Genomic DNA, 23,063 nt, shown 5'->3' with positions numbered 1-23,063 from the left:
GTGGGGAGCGGATGCAGGGTTAGCGGTTGTAGTGTAGTGTAGTAGGTAGTGTGTGTGGGGAGCTGATGCAGGGTTAGCGGTTGTAGTGTAGTGTAGTAGGTAGTGTGTGTGGGGAGCGGATGCAGGGTTAGCGGTTGTAGTGTAGTGTAGTAGGTAGTGTGTGCAGGATTAGTGGCTGTAGTTTAGTGTACTGTAGTAGATAGTGTGTGTGGGGAGCGGGTGCAGGGTTAGTTGGGGTGGTGTAGTGTAGTGGGTAGTGTATGCAGGAGCCAGTTAGAGGTGGTAGTGTAGTAGGTAGTGTGTGTGGGGAGCTGATGCAGGGTTAGCGGTTGTAGTGTAGTGTAGTAGGTAGTGTGTGTGGGGAGCGGATGCAGGGTTAGCGGTTGTAGTGTAGTGTAGTAGGTAGTGTGTGCAGCATTAGTGGCTGTAGTTTAGTGTACTGTAGTAGATAGTGTGTGTGGGGAGCGGGTGCAGGGTTAGTTGGGGTGGTGTAGTGTAGTGGGTAGTGTATGCGGGAACCAGTTAGAGGTGGTAGTGTAGTAGGTAGTGTGTGTGGAGCGGATGCAGGGTTAGCGGTTGTAGTGTAGTGTAGTAGGTAGTGTGTGTGGGGAGCGGATGCAGGGTTAGCGGTTGTAGTGTAGTGTAGTAGGTAGTGTGTGTGGGGAGCGGATGCAGGGTTAGCGGTTGTAGTGTAGTGTAGTAGGTAGTGTGTGTGGGGAGTGGATGCAGGGTTAGCGGTTGTAGTGTAGTGTAGTAGGTAGTGTGTGTGCGGAGCTGATGCAGGGTTAGCGGTTGTAGTGTAGTAGGTAGTGTGTGTGGGGAGCGGATGCAGGGTTAGCGGTTGTAGTGTAGTGTAGTAGGTAGTGTGTGTGGGGAGCGGATGCAGGGTTAGCGGTTGTAGTGTAGTGTAGTAGGTAGTGTGTGTGGGGAGCTGATGCAGGGTTAGCGGTTGTAGTGTAGTGTAGTAGGTAGTGTGTGTGGGGAGCGGATGCAGGGTTAGCGGTTGTAGTGTAGTAGGTAGTGTGTGTGGGGAGCTGATGCAGGGTTAGCGGTTGTAGTGTAGTGTAGTAGGTAGTGTGTGTGGGGAGCGGATGCAGGGTTAGCGGTTGTAGTGTAGTGTAGTAGGTAGTGTGTGCAGGATTAGTGGCTGTAGTTTAGTGTGCTGTAGCAGGTAGTGTGTGTGGGGAGCGGGTGCAGGGTTAGTGGGGGTGGTGTAGTGTAGTGGGTAGTGTATGCGGGAGCAGGGTTAGAGGTGGTAGTGTAGTAGGTAGTGTGTGCGGGGGGTGGGTGCAGGATTAAGGGTAGTACCTGTCCTGTACCCAGCTGGTCCATGGAAGCTGTCTGCGACACTGAAGAGATGGAGGAGAAGGAAAGTGTTTCGGTTTTCGCATGGTTGTGGCAATAGGATGATCTTCCACCTATAACAGCCACCCGTTGTTCCCTTAGTAATTACATTTCTCAGCCCAAATAGGTGGAGTCTGATTCAGAGGTGCACGCAGTGCCTATGTTGGATGCAGTGGAGTATTTTTTTGCTACTGCGCATGCGCTAAAGCCGCACTGCGCAGCGATTGGTTAGTGACGGTGGTCGCAAGAAGGATTTATTGAAAAAGTGAGTGACAGTTAGTCAGCATTTGGGGGAGGTAATTGGGGGTGGCTAGAAAAACACAGGTGTGTTGGGATCATTTTCTGGGCGTGCCTCTGCAAATTCGTATGCAGCTAGAGAGGCCCCGGCGTCTCAGGTGAGATGCTTGTTGTGAGACAGCATAGATTTGCTCAAAGGTTCGATGTGTAACTGATGTTTCTAATTTTGTACTTATGATGTAGATGTGAGACACAGGAGGTGGCTGTCTACAAGACAGTGGCTTTAGAGTCATTAGCATATTTTCACAAGTCCGCTACATATGGGATCGATGGGCATTGTGTGCATCTCTGAATCAGGCCCATGGTTCCCAAAGTCATGACATTTTATTAAGGTGGGGTGCTCTTTTGAACCATGCTCAATAACCTGCCTGCAAACCAAGGAACAACTTCCGGTGGTGTCTCCAAAGGCTAGTATGTAGGTGTAGACAAGTGGTTTACAATGTACATCCAGCTCACTTTGTATATATGCGTCAATGTGTTTTCTGTTGAGAGCTGAACATGATTATGACATCAATTTCCCAGTGCACGAAGACCCCTTTAAAAAAAATTGTATTTGAACATAGACAGGTCAATAACATGCTAACTTCCAGTGTCCGTGTCCCGTCATCATCTTGGTTAATAAAACTGCATGCACAGTATGTTTCGATACAAAGGTCCTTAATTTGAATATGAGCTTCTGTCTCCCCTCTGTTCTTTCAAAAAAACAGAACACACCACAGGAGGATGAAAACAATATGGGAATTTGTATTTGGATTCAGGTCATATTACGTCTCTTAGGAGAAAGTCAAGTGGGTGTAATGCAATTCCTTTTTGAAGCTACTTTAATCAATGTCAAGCAGAGAGCTACCAGTCCACGGCTGCACTTAAGTGAATAAAAAATACTTTTTTATTTTGTTTCTTTTTTTTATCATGGCTCAAAAACTTTAATGATTAGAAGTTATGTACACCTACCAATTGTCACGGTGGAATAGCACTGACAGTTGGAAGTTGCAGAGAACTCTGGAGACTGATACACAGCAAGTTGAAATGACACTGGAGACTTAAGCTGGCTACACATCAGAACTATGTGCAGCAGGCTGATCCGAAGGGTGATGGAACCTTGCATTGGCAAGTGTATACATATTTGTACGATGTCCGGGGTGACGGCGCGATGTAGGACTCCATGCTGCATTTGGAAGCATGGTATAGTATTCAATATCATCTGATTGACCGTGCAGCACGGCCAACCAGAAGATATTGCATGCGACTGTGGGAGTGTGCAAATAGGGCATACACCAGAGGTTCCCAAACGCGTTCCTCAAGGCCCCCATGGTTGAGCACAGGTGGTTAAATCAAATTGACTGAGGTACTAATTAAGTCACCTGTGCTCAACCATGGGTATCTCTAAAACCTGTAAAATAAATATCAAATATCTCTAAAACCTGAACTGTTGGGGAGCCTTGAGGACTGCATTTGGGAACCTCTGGCATACACACTTACTGATATGCCCAATTTGTTGTTATGATTTGCTCGGAAACGACAAATCGCTCCGATATCATTAAGTATGTACCTGGCTTTAGAAATCAAAGTAAACTGAAACGATACTGGAATCCTCAGAACACACATGAACCTGGAGTCAAGCATACAGCCCACAGAGGAGAGAAAAGTACTGCTGCCCACTATTGCCAGTACTGACCAATTTAAATAGTGCAAGCTGGCTTTTGATTGGTCTAGCCACATTTGTAACCAGATCCAGATCTTTTAATTGGCTGACCAGCCAAGTGACTTGCAACTGTGCTACAGGATGCCAAAAATTGTTTGTTAGTAAATGTGTGATTTAGCCTCAGAAACACAACATCGATATTGATTTATTTAAAAACGATCAAAATCAATTAAATTCGACCTTCAGTATATAGACCCTGTGTGATCCGTTTTTTAGATCCAAATTCCAAACTTAGCGAGAAGATCCGAGTGGGACTCGGTTTTACTCGGTATCTAAAAGTTCGGGTGTGTTCGATTTTCAGCAAAACTGAAGTGCTAGTTTCTTAATAAATACCCCGGGTGGAACCAGGCATTCAGATGGAAAAGGGTATAAGTGGTCTCCTCGAGGTTATCAGATTTCTGCTGCTGAGCAAATGAATGTTTTCTGACTCAGAAGGCCAGCACCACAAGGTGACTAGCACACAGCCATAAGTGGCAGCAACTGACTAAAACATTACTGGGAAGAAGTAACTTTCACTTGAAAACATAAACAAAGATTCATGGCTCCTATTTTTCCACTGTCATACGACCAATATGAATCTATTTTTTTTTGTATTTTTGGAGATTGGAATGTAATTGTCAAATATTATTCTAATTAACAGAGACAGCAAAGTATATTTGGGGCTGGCCACAAGCACAAGGGCCATAATATGCAATTGCTGAGCCCCCTAGTATAAATTGGGTGTGGTACATTTTACTATTCTGAACATGTATGGGAGCTGGCACATACGGGGCTTCACCAGGCTTTCCTGCACATGTCCTGGCTCCCGAACTTGCCAAGGAGTAGAGCAGAGGCATCTTTGCAGGAAGAAGAAACATGGACCTAGCACCTCTAGTCCCATTAACAGTCACATATAGTTCTGATTCTGCTGTCACCTCTAGTGACCTTAACTTTCATAATAACAGAGACAAATAATTTCTCCTGAAGCTCATGTACTCACTTTGCAAATGCAGCAGTGTTACCCCCATCCCCTGAATCAGTGTCATCATGATATCGGTGCCAATGGCTCTAGGAACTGGAGCACTGCCCGGAGTGTTCGAAGAACGCTCCAGGCAGCTTCACAGGAAGCAGGGTGCCTGCCTGAAACATCCCCAGGACGCTCCAGGTGGCTCTGCAGTATCACTACTGGCAGCAGTATGCCATTTTAGGCACCCTGCAAGCACATGTCGCACATCACTAGTTATGGCCCTGGTTTTACTTGACAGATTTATTTATTTATCTTAAGTTGAGAGGTATACTTTGATGTAACCTTGGAGATTTCTCAGAAGATCACACTTTTATGTCTGGGTACTAACAAGTTGAATTTGTGTTAAAATAGCAATTTATACTTTGTAGTTTACACCCAGATCATGAACCAACAAGCTCTAGTTTGTAAGACAAGAGAGCATTCTGGGAAACAGGTTCTTTTATTTGCAAAGTTCATTGAAATTAACTTTTTAGACTTTAGAGCTTTGTCACTAAAAAGCAGGTTTTCACAGGACTAAAAAAATCAGATAGTGGTGTCATTGTGTTCAAACCAGTGATGGAAGAAAATTTGTGGTTGGTCAGAAGAACAAAAATTCAGTGTGTGAAAAGCTTTTGTGCAGCCTTGGTTCAAGTGCAAATCTATGGGTAACTGTAAGCATATGCCTGATGCTGCTCAAATCAACTTGGGGAACATTTTTCCTTTTTCTTAAAATAGGGTTTTAGAAAGATAGATTTGCTGCTGCGTTTATACGTTTGTATAGGCTTGCCTTGTTATCCCTTTAATTCGGGACATTCATGAATGACAGGTTCTGTGGCTGGCTGACCTCAAGTCTCTATTCCACCTGGTTGTAATCAGCCACAGAATCGGTGTAATTCATGTGTCCCAGTTTAAATGGATGGTATAGTAAGTGTACATATGTAACATTCCAATCCTATTCTCCTGGGAAAGTAGGCAAGGGTGAGATAATCTGTGACAGTTGTAAAAGATTAAGAAAAACTTGTTACATTATTATTATTATTATTATTATTATTAACAATTGTTAATATTATTTTACTAATTATTGAAGTCAACTCAAAATAATAATTTGACAAGTCACTAATTTTTAGTATATTAGTTAAACTTCTTTTATCTTCACTGTATTATCCATAGGAGTTCAGTAAAATGTGGGCAGTTCTCAGTTTGCAGTAGTTAAACCTGCAATACTGCCTACTGAAACACTTTTCCTAATGTACTTAACCCATATTTACCTATCCTTCCGGGAACGGCCACGAGGCTCCCAAAAAGCAGGTGTCGCTCCTGGCCGCCCGGAAAGGTGAACGAGTCTCCTGGAGGCTGGGGCCACCCGGCCACAACCGCCCACTTTCCCAGTGAAGTGGGCAGCACGGCGGATGATGAAGCAATTTGCATCATCATGGCTCTGCCCCCCATTTTACAATGACGGCAATCGCCAGCATTGCATAGCAGGGGCCAGACTAGGATGATGCGATCGTGTCATCACGCCCCAGTCCCACCCTCCTCCGCCAAACCCTACCGCTGCAGTGCCAACCTCAAAAGGTCGGCAATTATGACTTAATCCCCTCCCCAGACCCCAGTAGGTGGAAGTACAGCTATAAGACAGGGGAGATGTATCAAGCCTCTTAAATAGTGGAAAAGTGGACAAGAGGTGAACTTGTCATCTCCAAGCACCGGCTCCTCCTATGCAGGGAAAGGGACCCGGGTCGCATCAACCCGAGTTACCCGTTCACACTGCATCACGATCTGGGTTGAACCCATATTCAACCCCTCTCATGACCAGTGTTGAAAGGTCAACCCGGCTTTTTTTAACCTGGCCCTTTCACGCTGCATGCTAATCTGGGTTGCTGTGCGTTCACGTGCAATAACCCAGGTTATTGCTTGTAGTGTGGAAGGGGTATTAGTCAGTGGTTTTCAACTCTAGTCCGCACGCACCCCCAACAGGTCATGTTTTGTGGATTTCTTTAATCATTCACAGGTGAGTTAATATATATGTTGCAGGGTCAGTAATTATCTCACTTGCTGCCACAGACATAAATCCTCAAACACTGCCCTAAGCAATGTATAACATCTGTAATATTTATTAGCATGCTAACTTTTGCTTTCTGTACTACTTACAAAGGAAACATTGTGCCTTGGGGCGATCCTGAGTAAAGAGGAAATACTATGTAACTATTTAAAAGGAAATTAACTATTAAAGTGGCATTATACTGAATGTTTAACTGTTTTAAAAACAAATGAGTATAGTATATTTTTTTTCCTGTTGGGTAATAAGTTAGTTGCATGTTAAATTTAAAAGTGTATTACACACATTACATGTTTCTTCTTCATGCAAAGAATTTCACTGGATGTAAATTGAAGACTTGGAAATCAGCCTTTTCAGAACGCCATTAAATGAAGCAATTCTGTATAAAAATACAGTATTATTATTATTATTATTATTATTATTATTATTATTATTATTTATATAGTGTCACTAATATACACAGTACTTTACAGAGAATGAAAGAAAATAATGTGGAGTGCTGATGGCCAAACAATTATTTATATCATTACCTAAGGTGCATACACACACAACGATGTTAGTAAGCAACAATTTTAGTGAATGATTTTCGTTCAGATTTTCCCTTGAAAAAGTGAATGAAAATCGTTCACTAAAAATCGTTGGTTACTAAAATAATGAACGATTTTCAAAAACTATGAATGATGAACGATGAACGATTTTTTAATCATGCATACAGTGAATGGAAATCGTTCATCGTTTATCGTTCATTCTGCACAACATGAACGATTTTCTGAACGAAAATCGTTTGTTGGACAGTCAGAATGGACGATGAACTACAAACTACAAACGTGAACGCGAATGAGCGATCATTGTTCAGCTTAAAAAGATGAACGATTTTACAAACGATTTAACGATAATGACGTCGTTATAGTTAAATCATTCAAAAAGTCGTACACACCTTCACAAATAAACAAATTACTGTAATACAAAGGGAGAATAAAGGGAGGACCCAAAGATACCTTGATAAATCTGGTACCACAGGCACAACTGTGAGTTTGGGTACGCCCATTTCTTTTCCCTGTTGCTATAATCCCGTATATATATGGATGAACAATATGTACGTTACTAAGTATACTGGTTGAAAGATACCTTTATGGGCGGCCACTACTCCGCATTTGACGTGAGTACGGTCCGATCACTTGGATATCTCTTCTGTATAATGCATAGCTGAATGTTACTATAACTCTGGCGGGCTTGTGTATGTTCGTTTGCACCCTGCACCACTCCTGATCTACCATTATATATATATATTTTTTCATATATACCACCTGGTCATTTCCTGTATGAGACACAAGAGCTACGCACAGGACAACAGGGAAGCCTAAAGATACCTTGATATACATGTTCCAGTAAGCCTCACTGTGAGTTGGGGTATGCTTACTACCCTACCCTTCAATATTGCACATGGGTGAATAAACTGTACAGATAAAGGACACTGATTTAAAGATACCTTTATGGGAGACCTTTACTCCGTTTTACGTGAGTACGGTACGATCACTCATATAACTTGGATCTAAAGGGAATACCACTTCACCTAGTACTTTGTGTGGCAAATTAAGGCTATAAGGACCATACTACACCACTGGTCTCCTTGTCTCCCTTTTTGTTTCCCTTGTTCGAGAGAAATTGAAAGAATGATCCGTCATCCTATGGAACAGACAAGGGTTCCAGAGCTGCAGGATTGAATAACCATGACGATCTGAATAGGATTAGGATCAAACTATCATAGTGACTTTGTTTTTGAACCATTTCTACCCACTGATTGCATGTATGATACCCATTTGTTTCATTAGTATTTTTCTTGGAGAATTATCTTATACTGATCCAGTCAGGTTGTGCGCAGTTTTGGTGTGTATAGACCATGTTTCTTTACTCCCAAAGATATGCTTCCAGTCTTTATAATCCCAAATGCCTTGTGCATATATGTATATATATATATATATAGTTATATACATATATATATATATATATATATATATCACAAACACATAAAAATATATATACTGTATGTTTATATATATATATATATATATATATATATTTGCCTTATCATCTTGGATATCCTCTTCACCTCCCCAAATTCAGTATTTCAAAGCAGAGGTAATGATATTCCTACCAGCCAATCCACCTTTCTTAATCTCTCTCTAAAACCCAATTACCATTTCTACATCATCTATTCCCATTAAGCACTATTACCGTTTTGCAAGACCAATATGCATTATGTGGTACATAACCTCATATACGAAACTATTATGGAACATTGTAAGCTTACAAGCAATGCTCTCTTATCTCTTTGTCAGTTTGTTAATACCATTGAGTAAATTTACTAAGCTTCAGATATACTGTCTAATTGAAACCGACGGGCATCTATGGTCGATGCAGTCTAAATAAACAGTATTTACTATGCATCAGTTTTGACTGTCATTTGTCATCCGCCATCAATAGCCGGCAGATTTCAACCCCCTGTTCTGCAGCAAATCTGATGGTAATCCACGTCAATCTGCTGCAGATTTAAATCACTGCACCGATCACTATGAACAGAGCATGCTTCGTTTTATTAATAAGGTTTAAAAGTTGTTGTTTTTTTAAACAGCATTGGGGCAGGGTTTCAGACATTCTGACTGCCCCTTCTGGGAGGGAGCAGCCATATTGGCATAGCAGGGGGGTGTGGCTGGCATAGAGGGGCACAGCCAGACAGCTGATCTGCCATTTGTGGGCGGAGTGTGGGGCTGGCCAAGCAATCGCATAATTTTGGCCCCGCTATACAATGCCGATATTAACTGCATTGCGAAGCAGGGCCAAAATGACACGATTCAGCGTGTAAAGCGTCATCAGCCACCCCCGCTGCAGGGGTTTATCTTGTAACTGTGGTGAGGGGAGCAACAGAGGGGTCGTGCCTGCCTTTCCAGATTTTCGGGAGGCTCCCGGCCGAATCGGGAAGGTAGGCAAGTATGCATTGGGGCACTGCTCATTATTCCAATAACCAGCACTTGGCTGAACTAGCCAGTGCAGCTGACACTATAGCAGGGGAACACACAAAGTTCCCCAAACCAGCCCTAAATGGGTCAGCCCATGACTGTAGTCCCTTGAGAAAGCGGGAACTAAAAAAAAAGTTAAAAGCTTTTCTCGGCACCCCTGGGGCTTTGGGTGCAAAAGTAGTAGTACATAAATGGTTAAATAATATACAGGTGGACTACAGGTCCCAGCAAAGCTGCCCTGGCATGATGGCTCTTGTCAAACTACAAGTGCTAGCATGCCCAGATATCAAAAGCTTGTTGGCAACTGTAATCCACCTATAAAAATATCTAACAAAAGGCAGGAGACACACACGAATATTGTATTAATTCAATAAATGATAACATCTCGACACAGGCCTCGCTGATCCATTTATAACTCAAAACTCAAAATGTAGGGGCTTCACATCCTCTTTGGTCCATGTAGCACAGCTGAATATTGGTAAAACCAAAAACTACTCTACTGCTCTTCCGGAGCCCTCAATTGCTAATTTTGTATAACTATTATCATAATAATTTATGTTTACTCTTTTGGTATAATGGACAGAGGTTATAGGGACCCTTTCCATCACACTGGGAGAACAGGCATGGCCACTCCAGGGGTTTCAATCTTGTTAATTACTATCTGACATTCACAGCCCCAGTACTTTAGAGCGTAAGCTGGTAGCCTCTGAAAATGCTCCGACCCTGCATTGACCAGTTGGTTTTCACTATAGCACGGAGACTGACCTCTTCTCAGACCACGCATTCGGCTGTTTCGCTAATTTAAGCTAGGAAGCGACCATAGCAATTTGATGCACAAAGTATAGTATACATGCGCTGCATATTTCTCATTCACCTAACATGTGTAGTACAATTTTGTCACCATGAAGTGGCAGAAAATCATATTGTAGGGATCCTCAATATTACACTTTGGGAAATAAACTTGATGCACTGTGATGCGGGCTCTTAAAAAGGCAACTGCCATTGCATGAAAAGTCTTTTTTATGGTTGTTTAATACTTGCTACAGCTATATTAACTGACATCCTAATATCCAGGCCATACTTGCCTACCTTTAGAATTTTGTGTCCTGGAGAGGAGACACAGGTGGGCAATGATGTGGGCAAAACAGACAAAATTTCACAAATTGTGCATATTTAAGTAGGGTGCGGGGCCAAATGACACAATTATTATTTTGTCCGCCCCCTTTTCACAGATCCACCAATTCCAGGTAGGATTCTCCCCATTCTGCCCACTTGGCTAGGAAGTGGGTGGTATGCAGAGGAGTGCCTACTTTTCCGGGGGTACAGGGCGGGGGTGGGAGCCTCCCGCAGGTTCCGGGAGATTAGGCAAGTATGATCCAGGCTTGGATTGTACACCTCAAAGTGAATAAAGGAAACATTTTACAAATGACTTAAATTTTTAAATTACAGTTAACAAAAAATAATATTTATAACCTAAAATAAATAAAGTTTAAACCACATATGCAAACAGTAAAGACTTTAACATATATGTGGTTTTCTAGTAATGCTACAAGGCGCTGTTTTTTTTACCTTAATTGAAAACACTATTCTTATGTAATGTAGGAAATGCTGTAATAACAGCTGTGGAATAAGGCAACACCCAAAAAAAAAAAAAAATGACACAGCAGAATTTTATTAACCAGGAAACAAATAAAAAAGGTCACAAGTAACTTAAAACGTTATATATTGTATATAGTTACAGTAAACTCTTCCAATACAGTAGATTGTGTGCGTGGCCCGAGTAGCTGATTACAAGTAATACATTACCAGATGTTATTAAAGATTACAGGTTTTCATCTTACCTCCATGTTTGACTATTTTAATTCATGGGTCTTCAACCTTGGCCCTCCAGCTGCTGTGGAAGTACAGATCCCCGGATGCCCTGCCACAGTTTTAGCATGCTGTTATATCAAAACAGTGGCAGGGCATGCTGGGATGTGTAGTTCCACAGTAGCTGGAGGGCCAAAGTTTGAAGACCCGTACGTGACTAATATGCTGGAAAACAGACACCCCCGGGACAAGAATACTACTTTCAAACAGTCTTGTCCATGACCCATAAGATCCCATAACCTTTCATGTGTATAGGTTCTATACTTCCAATCATTAACTTGAAGTAAAAATTGAAAGGTTGCTACCAAGCATGATTTTCTGGGAAATAGGTTTTTATATATGATAAAGTTGAGACAGCTTTAATTACTGAAGGGTTATGGGGAGTAGAGAAAGCAAACTAGCACCATACTATCTACAACCAGGACCATAGAGAGCTCCACAGGGGGCGCCTTGTGACCCTCAGCCAGTGGCAAATAAGTGTGATCGCTTCTCCCCGCACAGTCAGAGGAGACTGCTGTTGATCAGCAGGGCTGCAGAGAGCCGATCCGGACCCCATTACTAATCGTGGGGAGTGTGTCCACACTCCCCCCATAGAAAGAGGAGTGGAGACTGCTGCTGTTGCAGCCCAGCACACAGCACAGCTGTTGACAGGTAAGAGGGATGGAGAGGGCAGCAGACCTGGCCCCTCCATCGAGCCTGGACCTGGGTAATTAGTACCCACTCCTCACCTTCTTGGCACACCTGCTGACCCACCACAACCTAGCACACAGCAGCGTATGCTGGGCGGGGGAAACACAGCCTGCTGTCAGTGACAGGTAAGAAGGGGGGGGCAGGTGATGGTGGTGGCCCCTTCATCAAGACCAGGCCCCTATAATTAGAACCTGCCCACCCCTCTCTTTAACTTGGGTTCAAGGGTTAATATCGCACTATTTGCCTTTTAGTAAATATTTAAAAAATGTAAAGATAATGTGAAAAACAATGACAGAGTAGTCTGTCTGGGTTAATGAAATTTACATTTTGTGCTAATTAAAGATTAAAAAGTTTGGAAAATTAAAAACAGTAATGTGATCTGATTCGTCCTTTTCCTTCAACAATTTATTTTGACTTGTTTGCAAAAGCCAGCATTAGTCATGTACAACAGTAATCGGCACACCAGAATGATATCATGAATTACTTGTCATACTGTAGCAACAAAATAAGCTTGAGCTCAAAGTTAAGCTCATATTCACATTTCAGATTTTACAAGGCCTAGATTTACTAAAGATAGAGTTTGTAGAAGTGGAGATGTTGCCCATAGCAACCAATCAGATTCTAGCTATTATCTTCTAAAAGGTGCTAGATAAATGTTAAATAGAATATGATTGGTTGCTATTGGCAACATCTCCACTTCTAAAAACTCTCACTTTAGTAAATATACCCCCTAATAAGCAAGGCAGCAACAACCACAGTGGCAGTGATTACAAGGCCTATCAGCCTTATCAGCACATGTCAACCATAGTCTGCAGACTACAGTGCCTGGTCTGGGACGCCTGGACTAGCGTGCACTGCTGAATCAGGTCCTTAGTTTACAATATGCTATATTTTAAATGTTATTGTCACACAAGCTAATAGTAGATCTATTAACCTAAAAGCTCATTTTTATTGGCAGGAGGGCAAATCTTAGTGTAATTTCTATAGAAACAAACCAAGCATCCATGTTCATCAATGTTCCTGATCTACCAAGTAACTGACGAAGAGTAACAATGTATAACTCAAGTACACAGTTTGGAACTTGACATTTGAGGAGGGGGTGTTTCCCTATGTCCGTATGGGCCAGTCTAAGTTTGGATGCAACCAATAAAGATGGCCATACAAGCGTAACATTTTGTATGCTTTTAAATTAGTAATTGCATTTCTGTACTCCAAAACAGTGGCAATACCACCCCGACAGGGTGCAGCCACTAGTGGGCTCAAATGTAAGGAGTACCAGCAAGAGGGGCCAGCAATGCCGTTACCTGCTCACCAAATGCCCGCTCTGCTCTGAGCCTAAACAGAACTTAATTGCACATGCACTGGCCCAACATATTTTAAAAAAAGGAAGGCATTCCCACACCCTGATCTTAGACAATGGAATTCTCCTAAACTATAAATACTGCTGGAAAGCCTTTCGGCCATTTGCAAGAAGTGCAGTTACTTGGTGTTTGCTTGAGTTTTTTTTTAACCAATGAAATGCCTGGTGGACCCCCAAAAAAGGCCCCTCTGCATCCAATGAATTAGGTACAATGGTGAATGTGAGTTGAGTGTAGGGTTGTTTATTTCTAATAAAGGGATTTGTTCATGGTGAGGGTGTTTTTTTTCCCAGTACTCTGCCATGGTGCACAACAAGTCCGCACAAATATTCTGGCATTATAGCATTATAACCACCAACCACATTATGCAGCCAAGAATTGCTGGGACCTGGCAAGCAGGGGTGTGGAAGAGGTCTAATGCATTTTCTTTTTAATGTGCTAATTTTCACATGGACATATCTGTGACACAAATATATATGACAAACAATAATGTCCCTAATTGGTAATATGCCTCACCCTAGTGCCCCAATTGATAATATGCCACACAGCAATGCCCCCAACTGGTAATATGCTCCACAGAGCCAGCTCAGTTGTGCCCCTTTATGTGACAGCCTCAGAGCCCCCTGAGATGTAGACTTGACATCTCCCTTTATATTACTCAGGGCCTGATTCGGACCCGGTCGCAACGCAGTGGCCGCACGCAATGAGCGATTTTTCGCAAACTGCGCATAAGCCGCAGTGCGCGTGCGCGGACCAGTCAATGCGATGGGAAAGTGCTCACCCGTAGCCCGCAGACGGGCCGCTATTTTGAGTGACAGATAGTGCCGTTTGTGGGTGGTAACAGGGGAAGGTGCTTGTAAACGGGGGTGTGGATGTGCGAATGTAGGCGTGCCTGACCGTCAGAACGGTGTTTATTTAATGGGTTTGCATAATTAGCAAAGTAACGTCATTACACACGTGACTGGGTTGTATTTTAGCCTGAACTGCTCGCAATGTTGTGGTGTGAAAAGGCTACCACAAGCGCTGCGAGCAGCTCCGATGACTCTCGATATTCCCGATTAATCCTACAACTGCCGGAGATGACATGCGTTGCGAGTGGCAAAGGGGCGTCTTTATACAGGTGCGAGCGCATAGTGCAGCTGCTCGCTAATACTTAGTGGGCGGCTTTACGCAACGCAGTGCGAGCGCATGATTTTAGTAGCCGGCCCCTTTTAGCCAGCGAGTGGCTGCAAATAGCGTCCGAGTCTGAATCAGGCTCTCAGTCCCCAGAGTCACATCAAGCACTTACACTGCCAGTCCAGAATCGTCCCCACCCCCCCGTCATGCCCTCACCTTACTTTCCACCAACACCAAAAATCCAGTCGTCTACACCATCTGTGCGTCCACAATCTCTGGCTGTCCGCCATGCACACCCCTCCAGTCATACCTGCGGCCAGAATGATTACTCAGAGGGGGTGGCTGCAGGGCTGCAGAGAGGACTGGCCTAGCTGTGATGCCATTGGCATGGATTTAAATATACCAACCATCCGGGATTAGGCAGCTTCAAGATTCCAGCCAGAACTGAATTCTGGACTGTCGGGAGGAATCCTGGGCTGGATTTTAGCACATGGCAGGCCACTTTTGGCCACTTCTGGATTATGTAATTCTTTATTCCAGTTTTCTCAGAATAAGTCCCATTTTTCCACTCCAATAGCCTGCTTTAGAGGCTATTTCCCCCAAGTAAAATTGCAATTCATGTAAACTTTTTTGTACTTTTCATTCAATCTACTTGTATACGTAATTTTAAATTGAGAGTACACAATTGCACATGGAAAAGCAGGACAGGAAGGTTAACTTGTAAAATGGGTGTGGAGATGCAACCACACCTTTAAAGTTGGGTACAAACCTTTTCGATCAGCTGCTGATCGGGTTAAATTTTCTCAATCAACTGTGCAATGTGTCCCCATCATGACTCCCTGTCAGATGCCTGCGAGCACTGTACACACTGTGCAGACATAGCACCGTATGTATGGGCTTCTATGGGATCGCGAGGTCGGGCCGACATATATTAAACATCACATAACATGCAACCTCCCGATCTAGACAGTTGCAGGAGCGTTATAAGCAATTAGTCGGCTAACGCTCCTGCAATGGTACAGCATACACACCTATACAAACGTCGGCCCGATAACCCGATATCGTGTGATCAGGCTAAGGACGGTATAGGTGTGTACCTAGCTTTAGAGATGCAAACAATGCAAACAATTCAAAATGCAGCCACAATACATAAGTGCATGGACAATTTTACTTTTAACCCAAAATCAGGAACAAATGGTTAATGTTCTAAAATTTAGAGGCCTTTTTCGCATGGATTATCAGGACCTACACATTTATAACTGTGTTTCTGCAAATGGTGCCCAAAATAAAATATGGTACAGATTACAGTAGTTTACTGTCTATGGGTTAAGCTAATTTTATGTCAAATTGCTTTCCTTGTTTCCAGTTTTAAAATGATGGTTGTTTTACTATGAGTTCTTTCCAAAAAATAAACGAAGGCTCACTGCTTTACGCTGGCATTAATGGTTTACCTCCTGGTAAAGTTTTTTTATTCTCTTTTAACACGTTGTAAGAGTTTATGGTTAAAGTGCTACATTTACAGAGAGTGAATTTTCTATGTTTTTTGTAAACAGCAACACAGATGGTGTAATGGTTAGTGTTACTGCCTCACAGCACTGAGGTCATGGGTTTGATTCCCACTATGGCCCTAACTGTGTGTAGTTTGTATATTCTCCCTGTGCTTGCGTGGGTTTCCTCCCACACTCCAAAAATATACTAGTAGGTTAAATGGTTCCCCACAAAATTGACCCTAGTGTGTGAGCATGTGATAGGGAATATAGAGTGTAAGCTCCATTGGGACAGATGTGAATGGTAAGTGCTGTGGAATATGTGTGCGCTATATAAATAACTGGTAATGTGTAAAATCTTCATAAAGTAGATATAAAAAAGATGTGTTTGTAACAAATTTGTTTTTTGGGGGGAAAAAAACATATATAAAAATAACAACTTTTACTCCTGTTTATATACGCATTAGCAATAGCCTTGATCTACATTTGCCTATGACATTCCACACATTTAGGCAGTGGAATTTGGTCTGAAGTGTTCCCAGTCCTAAACTATCCACACCACACAGTAGATTGCTTTGGCCTTCATCATCCCAGATTGCTTCATGGGGGCAGATATATAAAACATCAGGTTTTTAAAGCCACCGATGATAGGTGGCTTTAACCGTTGGTTTTAAAACGACAGTAATAAATGCTAAACCAGCCTAACTTAGCATTTATTACTGTTTTAAAACCATCGGTCAAAGCCACAGATCATTGGCTGCATGAAAATCCGATATTAAGTAAATCTGCTCTTAGGCCCTGATTCAGATGTGGCCGTAAGTGCGAAACTATGCTAATGACTAACTTTCCGTCCAGTGCTTAAACAAGCCCACTGAAAGCTTCTCACATCTGCCGCTCAAGCACAAAACCGGAAACATCAAATCAGGGCCGTCTCTTCCATTGGGCTTGTTGGGCAGTTGCCCAAGGGCCCGAAGCTTCAAGGGGCCCAGCCAGCAGGAGAGATCAGGTGGCTGCAGCAGAAGGGCACTCACACAGACAGGAAGTGTTTTTAGTTTCACTTTCACTTTCTGCCTGTGAGGCTGACGCGAGCTAGAGCAGAGGAGAAGCCAGGCAACACCCGCGGAGCTGATGACAGAACTGGCTCCACCACACACTGGATAAAGGTAAGAGCTGGAATAGGGGAGGCAGATACATTTGGGGAGTGGGGGCTGATGGCAATACTATGGGAGGGGGAGACAAAGACACATGGGGAGTAGGGTTTCATGGAGCTGATGATACTGCTATGGGGGAGGGAGATATATACATATGGGGAGTGGGGGCTGATGGCATTGCTGTGGAAGGGTGAGACAAATACATGGGGAGTAGGGACTCAGGGAGCTGATGATACTGCTATGGGGGAGGGGGAGGCAGATACATACGGGGAGTGGGGGCTGATGGCACTGCTATAGTAGGGTGAGACAAAGACATGGGAAGTAGGGGCTCAGGGAGCTGATGATACTGCTATTGGGGGGAGGAGGAGGCAGATATATGTGGGGGCTGATGACCTGTTATGGGGGAGGCAGAGACAAGGGTGTGTGGGAGCTCAGGGCTGAGGACACTGCTATTGCGGGAGGGCAGAAGGCAGAAACACATGGGGAGTGGGCTCAGGGTGTTTATGACACTGCTTTGGGGGGGAGGAGAGATATTGGGAGTGAGGCCCAGGGGGATAGGACACTGCTCAGGTGGACTCCATCATCCACATTGATAATAAGGGACCCAGCGGCGACGGTCTTCCGGCGTCGAGATTTGAACCGCTGGCCATACGGCGGTCATTCATACTGATTCCCAATACGGGCAGCAGACTCTCTTGTGTACTATATGGTGGCTGTGTCATACCATCTTCTGGGCAGCATATATGACCATTTACATTTTTTTCCTGTGAAAGGGTGGGTAGGGGCCCCAGTGCATTGCTTTGCCCAGGGCCCACACTGCTGTTATGACAACCCTGCATCAAATGTAGGTCACCAGCCTTCAGAGTAATTCTAAGGTAACACAGACATAGCCGGTCTCTACACATAGAGGACTCTACTGTTGAGAACAATAACAAGATGGTTAATTAATGGACGCCAAGAAAAGAGCGTTTAAATGGTCCAATATGCCTGCGCTATTCTAACCACCCCCCGTTACCTCCCCCAAATGCTTACTACCTGTTACTTATTTTGCAAGTTAATCCTCTGTGAACGTATTTGCAATTCAATGGCTGCTTGCGTGCAATGCGGCTTACACGCATAAACAATGGCAAACAATCGCTCAATCTCAAATATCGGTATTGCATCCATTTCTGAATCAGGACCTTAGACTTTACATTTCTTAAAATGTGGAATGCTATATGAGAAAGGAACTCATAAATTCAATCACCTGAACCTTGTAGGTCTGTGAAAAAGGCGTATCATGCTGCCAAACAAACTCAGTTTGCACTAAACTTTGCTGTAACTTTGGTCACTCTATGGGGCATATTCAATTGCCTGAGTGATTTTGTCAGCAAAAAAAATGACATGATCACAACCATTTTTCAAATACCACGTATATGTGCACTCCCGATAGTAGCGGTATTCAATTTTTTAAAAATGGTCACAAATTTTGAAACCCATAAGAAATGTAAGAAAAAAATGGGGAACAGCCTGAAAAATATATATATATATATATTGGGTAACAGTAACAATGGTTATTACTGTCTTAAAGAAAAATACAGCAATTGGATGGCGATCCGGTCAAACCCCTGACAGTCGGGATACGGGATGAGTTGTGCAGATTCGGCTTTTTAGATTTACAATAGATCCAACTTGCACCCCCTTCCCCAGAGATGTGAAAAAAGCAGCGTCATTATCTTGTCACTTTTCTTGGATTTTATTTATTAGCATATAGTTTCATATCTGTTGGGGTAAATTTACTAAAGTGAGAGTTTTTAGAAGTAGAGATGTTGCTGATAGCAACCAATCCGATGCTACTTAACATTTAACTAGCACCTATGAGATAATAGCTAGAATCTGATTGGTTGCTATGGGCAACATCTTCACTTCAGTAAATATACCCCACACAATGTATTACCACTCTCACATCTCTGTACCTCTGCTCTGCCTACTACTTACACTGAGTGAGTGTGCAGTGCACGGGTAATCACACAGCTAATCCTTCACTCCGCTATGACATGGGCCGGCCTGCTACCCTACAGTCCATTGGTAAGTGGGGGCAGAGGAGGCTCCCCGGGCGGCTGCCCGCCCCTGTGCACAGCATACATGCAGTCTGTTGTGTGTGATCTGCCGGAGTTGCTGGCTGGGAGCTTTGCACAGGAGAACCGTAGGACTCTGCACTGCAGTGCACCATTCATTCATGCATATTGTTAATCTGCAATCGCAAAGGCCAATTGCGAGTGGGTCAAATGTAAATGACCCCCCTCTGTAGATTCCAAGTGTCAAATGTGCCCAAGCCTAGTTAACCCTTGCACAACTACAGCTACTTATTCAAATATAGAAAATCTGGTCCCTGTGCCCACTTTACCATCCTATTTCATGCCCAAAAGCTTGTTGGGCAAGGCCAATTGCATGTGGTTCATATGTAAGTGACCCCCCTCTGTGGATTCCAAGTGTCAAATTTGTTGCCCAAGGCTCTTTAACCCTTGCACAACTACAGCTACTTATTCAAATGTATTAATTGGTGCCTATGCCCACTATACCACCCTATTTCGTGCCCAAAACCTGTGTGGGCCAAGCAAAATACAATTGAAATTTGTGTAATAGATACCATATTTTGTTTATTCAATGTAAGCTTATTGATTCTATCTGATAAAAATGTTTTAATATAACATGTTCTGAATAAGAAGCTGGAATCTGAATAAGAAGCTAACTTCAGCCTCGTAATAATAATCTTGTATCCACTATGTGGCACACTGTGCACATTTATTTGTGATTAGTGGGAGTGACTAATCCGAATTGCCTAGGTGGGACCTGTAACTTTCTCCTCTAGTAAGTGTTTTTATTGGCATCTAAAAATTGAATAACTGCGATTTTATTATTCTGTCTTCTAGTTTTGTGTATGTGTGTGTGTGTGCGCTATTATTACACTATTGCCAGTATATCTTGTTTTCTCTGTGGTATACAGTAACTAGAATAAAAAGTTAATTTCCTCTATAAGGTGTTCTCCCTTCTCTGTTACTAGCACAGGTTATCACACACTGCTTGCTGGCTGTGAGATGATCAGCTGTTGGGCTGTACACTCACTGGGTGTATCAGGGGTTATTGACATTGCTGTCTAACAATCGCTTCACTCCAGATTCCAAGATGTGTGTAGGAGCGTTTGTCTATACTCTTCTCTTGAATAGCCTGCAAAAAGGTCACATCTATTTTTGTCTGGCAATTTAGGGAAGCTGCAGTAGTTACATGTGAGACAGGTGTGTGTCTGTTTACTGCTAGGCTGATAAATACTGATGGAGAGGTTTCGTAACTAAATCAGTTTCTGTTTGTAATCAATGCAATAGGAATATCCCACTGGTGACCTGGAACTCTTCTTATACTTTTGGTTTAAATTTGTGCAACAAAATGTGACAATTCTGTGTATAGATCCACTCCTCAAGCTCCTATAAGAAATGGGTGAGAGGGGTATTCACTTATTGATACATCCCATAAGGATTGCAAGTTATGACCTTCGCTGATAATAATAAAACATATATATATATATATATATATATATATATATATATACACACACACCTATTGGGTGCACTTCCTTTCCCTTTCTTTTTATTTCATTATCATTCTACAGTACTTAGTAAATAAATATCATTCCCATGGGCATATTTATTTGTCTATAATTTGTTAAAGTTTCTTGAATGAAGTTTTCCCTGTGTTAGCAGAGTGATAGTACAGTATGGTCACAGTGGTAAAAGCTTATAGTGTGGACTGTGAGAATAAATGTTTTTATCTCTTCTCATTTCCCCAGAGTTTCATGCAAGCATGACTGGAATTTGACCTAAACTGATTCAACGTGTTAGAAGACCCAACCTACTGACGGACCGAGGATGGCTACACTTCCAGAATCTGTTACTGAGCTTATTGGCATGATGTCTCAGTCACAGGTAACACACATTTATGCTTTCACTAAAAGAAACAATTCAGAGGTGGATTTGTTGCATACATTCCTATATCCTCTTGTCTTCACTTGTGTTTGCTTTCAAGGAGACTTAATTGTTGGGAAGAGTTCCAAAGTAAACAGTTAGGTGGGTTTAGCACAGTTAATACAGTAACGATTTATAGTAAACTTCAAAGGCAAGTCAGACTTTACATATTTATTGCTAGCCAGGCTCCAGACTTTACATTCAGTGATTCATCCTGAGGTTTTGGCTCTGGCCATACAGCGGGGCACCAGTTGGCTAGTTAAGTGATAGACTGTCCAAATGTTCCAGTAACTAGAAAATACACAACATGCTTGATAAAATTGTGTACATCTATTTTCTGTCCTGTTGATATGTTAGTCTCAGCTGAGTAGTATGTGGTAGCTATTAGTGGACTAGTAGAATACAGTAGTTTTGTTTACAACCTATTTGTACAGTAAAGAGCTGCCAAAACATAACCTGGGTGAAGCAGGATATTGGCTTATGAATCATTCAGTCATAATTGTATCCTTACGGTGCCATACTATTTTCAAAAGATCAGGCTGACAATTTTACTCCATGTTTTAGCCCTTACATGAATATGTATGTATTAGTAGTAACACAAATGTGACTAGTGTCAACAGTACCCTGTTCCCTACATGTCAGACATTTTTCTAAATACGTAATATGATTTTTCTTAAACGTTTAGGTTCATAGAGTGTGTGATACTGTACCAGGCTGTGTGGATGAACCACCCTTTTTATTCTGTAACAAAAATGCTTATTATGAGGCACTAGTTTAAATAATACAATTTTCCAAGATTTACACAATTGTTTTTTATTGAGTAGACTGAGCTTTGCTTCTTCTGCAGAAAAAGTAAAATTAATCCAAAAAATCCCACATTTATATATAACTGTTTACTGGAAAATACATGTCACAGTTGTTGGTCCTGACAGTTACACATAAACTTTATCTGTACAATTGTACACTATAAAAAACCCTAGAACAATGTTTATATACTCTTTGTATAGGTATAGCTTGCAGAACCACTCAGCCATCAAGTGTAAAGCATGACCCTTGACTTTAGTAGTTTATCCTCCTTTTATTCTTCAAATTGGCCACCCATGTGCTACCTCCTTCATTTAGACAAAGTAAATAAATGTCCCTTGCTTAGCTAATGAACAGCTGCACAACTGAATATTGCACATAAGCTGCTTCTGTTGGTTGATTCCATAGACGGAGCTACAATAGGGTTAGGACATCGAAAGAAAACATTGGTAGTACCGATGTTTTAACATTGGTCACAAAACATTGCTTAGTCTAAATATTGGTTCTGGCACAAGTGTTAACCAATGTTTCTATTTTATTAAGTAAACTGGCTACTTGAACATATAATACACTAATAAACTTCTAAAATCATCCTTATATTATGTATATTTATTGGAGGCTTACAGTGTGTGTGTATGTATAATATATATTAGTCCATTGGTTAAAAAAGAAAATGCAAAACTCCTTTATAATATCTGTAAAGACATGGTACATCTTAGGCAGCATAATACAAGTAGTCCACCTGAAACATTGGCCTTGGGTGGGGTGAAGTATTTGTGTGAGGGCATCTAGCACCACGGCCACGTCAGTGGTTGCCAGATGACGGCCCGCCTGCAACGGCCGGTGTTGCTGGGAGACAGTGTGATGTCATTTTTGGGCACCCCGCTGGGTTGGTATTTAACTATTTAGAGCGGGGTAAATGGCACCTATTTGTGGCTGCAGGCTTTTTATTTGGTTACATTATTGTCCTGAGGATGGTGATTATACACACTATGGCCGGTTTCCAATTAGCCCCAATATATTTTCGGGGGCAAAAAACTGGGATCTTTCACCGATATGCCCCGTTTTTCGCTGATTTTTTTTTTTCACTGTATCCTATTTGTTCAGCCAAACAAATAGGATTATTTGGTTGAAAACAAATAGGTCCGTGAACTTATCACAGATTCTATGTGTTTTTTCCATTGCG

At 42.3% G+C, this 23,063-nt stretch overlaps 1 protein-coding gene across 4 annotated transcripts in view; it reads left to right on the top strand.

Annotated features, from left to right (window-relative positions):
• The window catches only part of LPAR1 (lysophosphatidic acid receptor 1), a 161,728-nt gene that overhangs the window by 60,241 nt on the left and 78,424 nt on the right, over positions 1 to 23,063 (top strand). The window contains exons 1-2 of one of the 4 annotated variants that reach the window (XM_088461272.1): positions 19,857 to 19,925; positions 20,899 to 21,034. In XM_088461272.1, coding sequence (XP_088317398.1) covers positions 20,978 to 21,034 — 57 coding nt within the window. In that variant the 5' untranslated portion in view covers positions 19,857 to 19,925; positions 20,899 to 20,977. Of the gene's footprint in view, positions 1 to 19,856; positions 19,926 to 20,142; positions 20,351 to 20,398; positions 20,550 to 20,898; positions 21,035 to 23,063 lie in introns of those variants that run through there. The other 3 variants (XM_088461273.1, XM_088461271.1, XM_088461270.1) reach the window with 3 other exon arrangements.

This window comes from Taudactylus pleione, unplaced genomic scaffold (assembly GCF_031769625.1).
Source record: "Taudactylus pleione unplaced genomic scaffold, aTauple2 ptg001032l, whole genome shotgun sequence".
NCBI lineage: Eukaryota > Metazoa > Chordata > Amphibia > Anura > Myobatrachidae > Taudactylus > Taudactylus pleione.
This window is presented reverse-complemented; position numbering and strand designations above follow the sequence as displayed.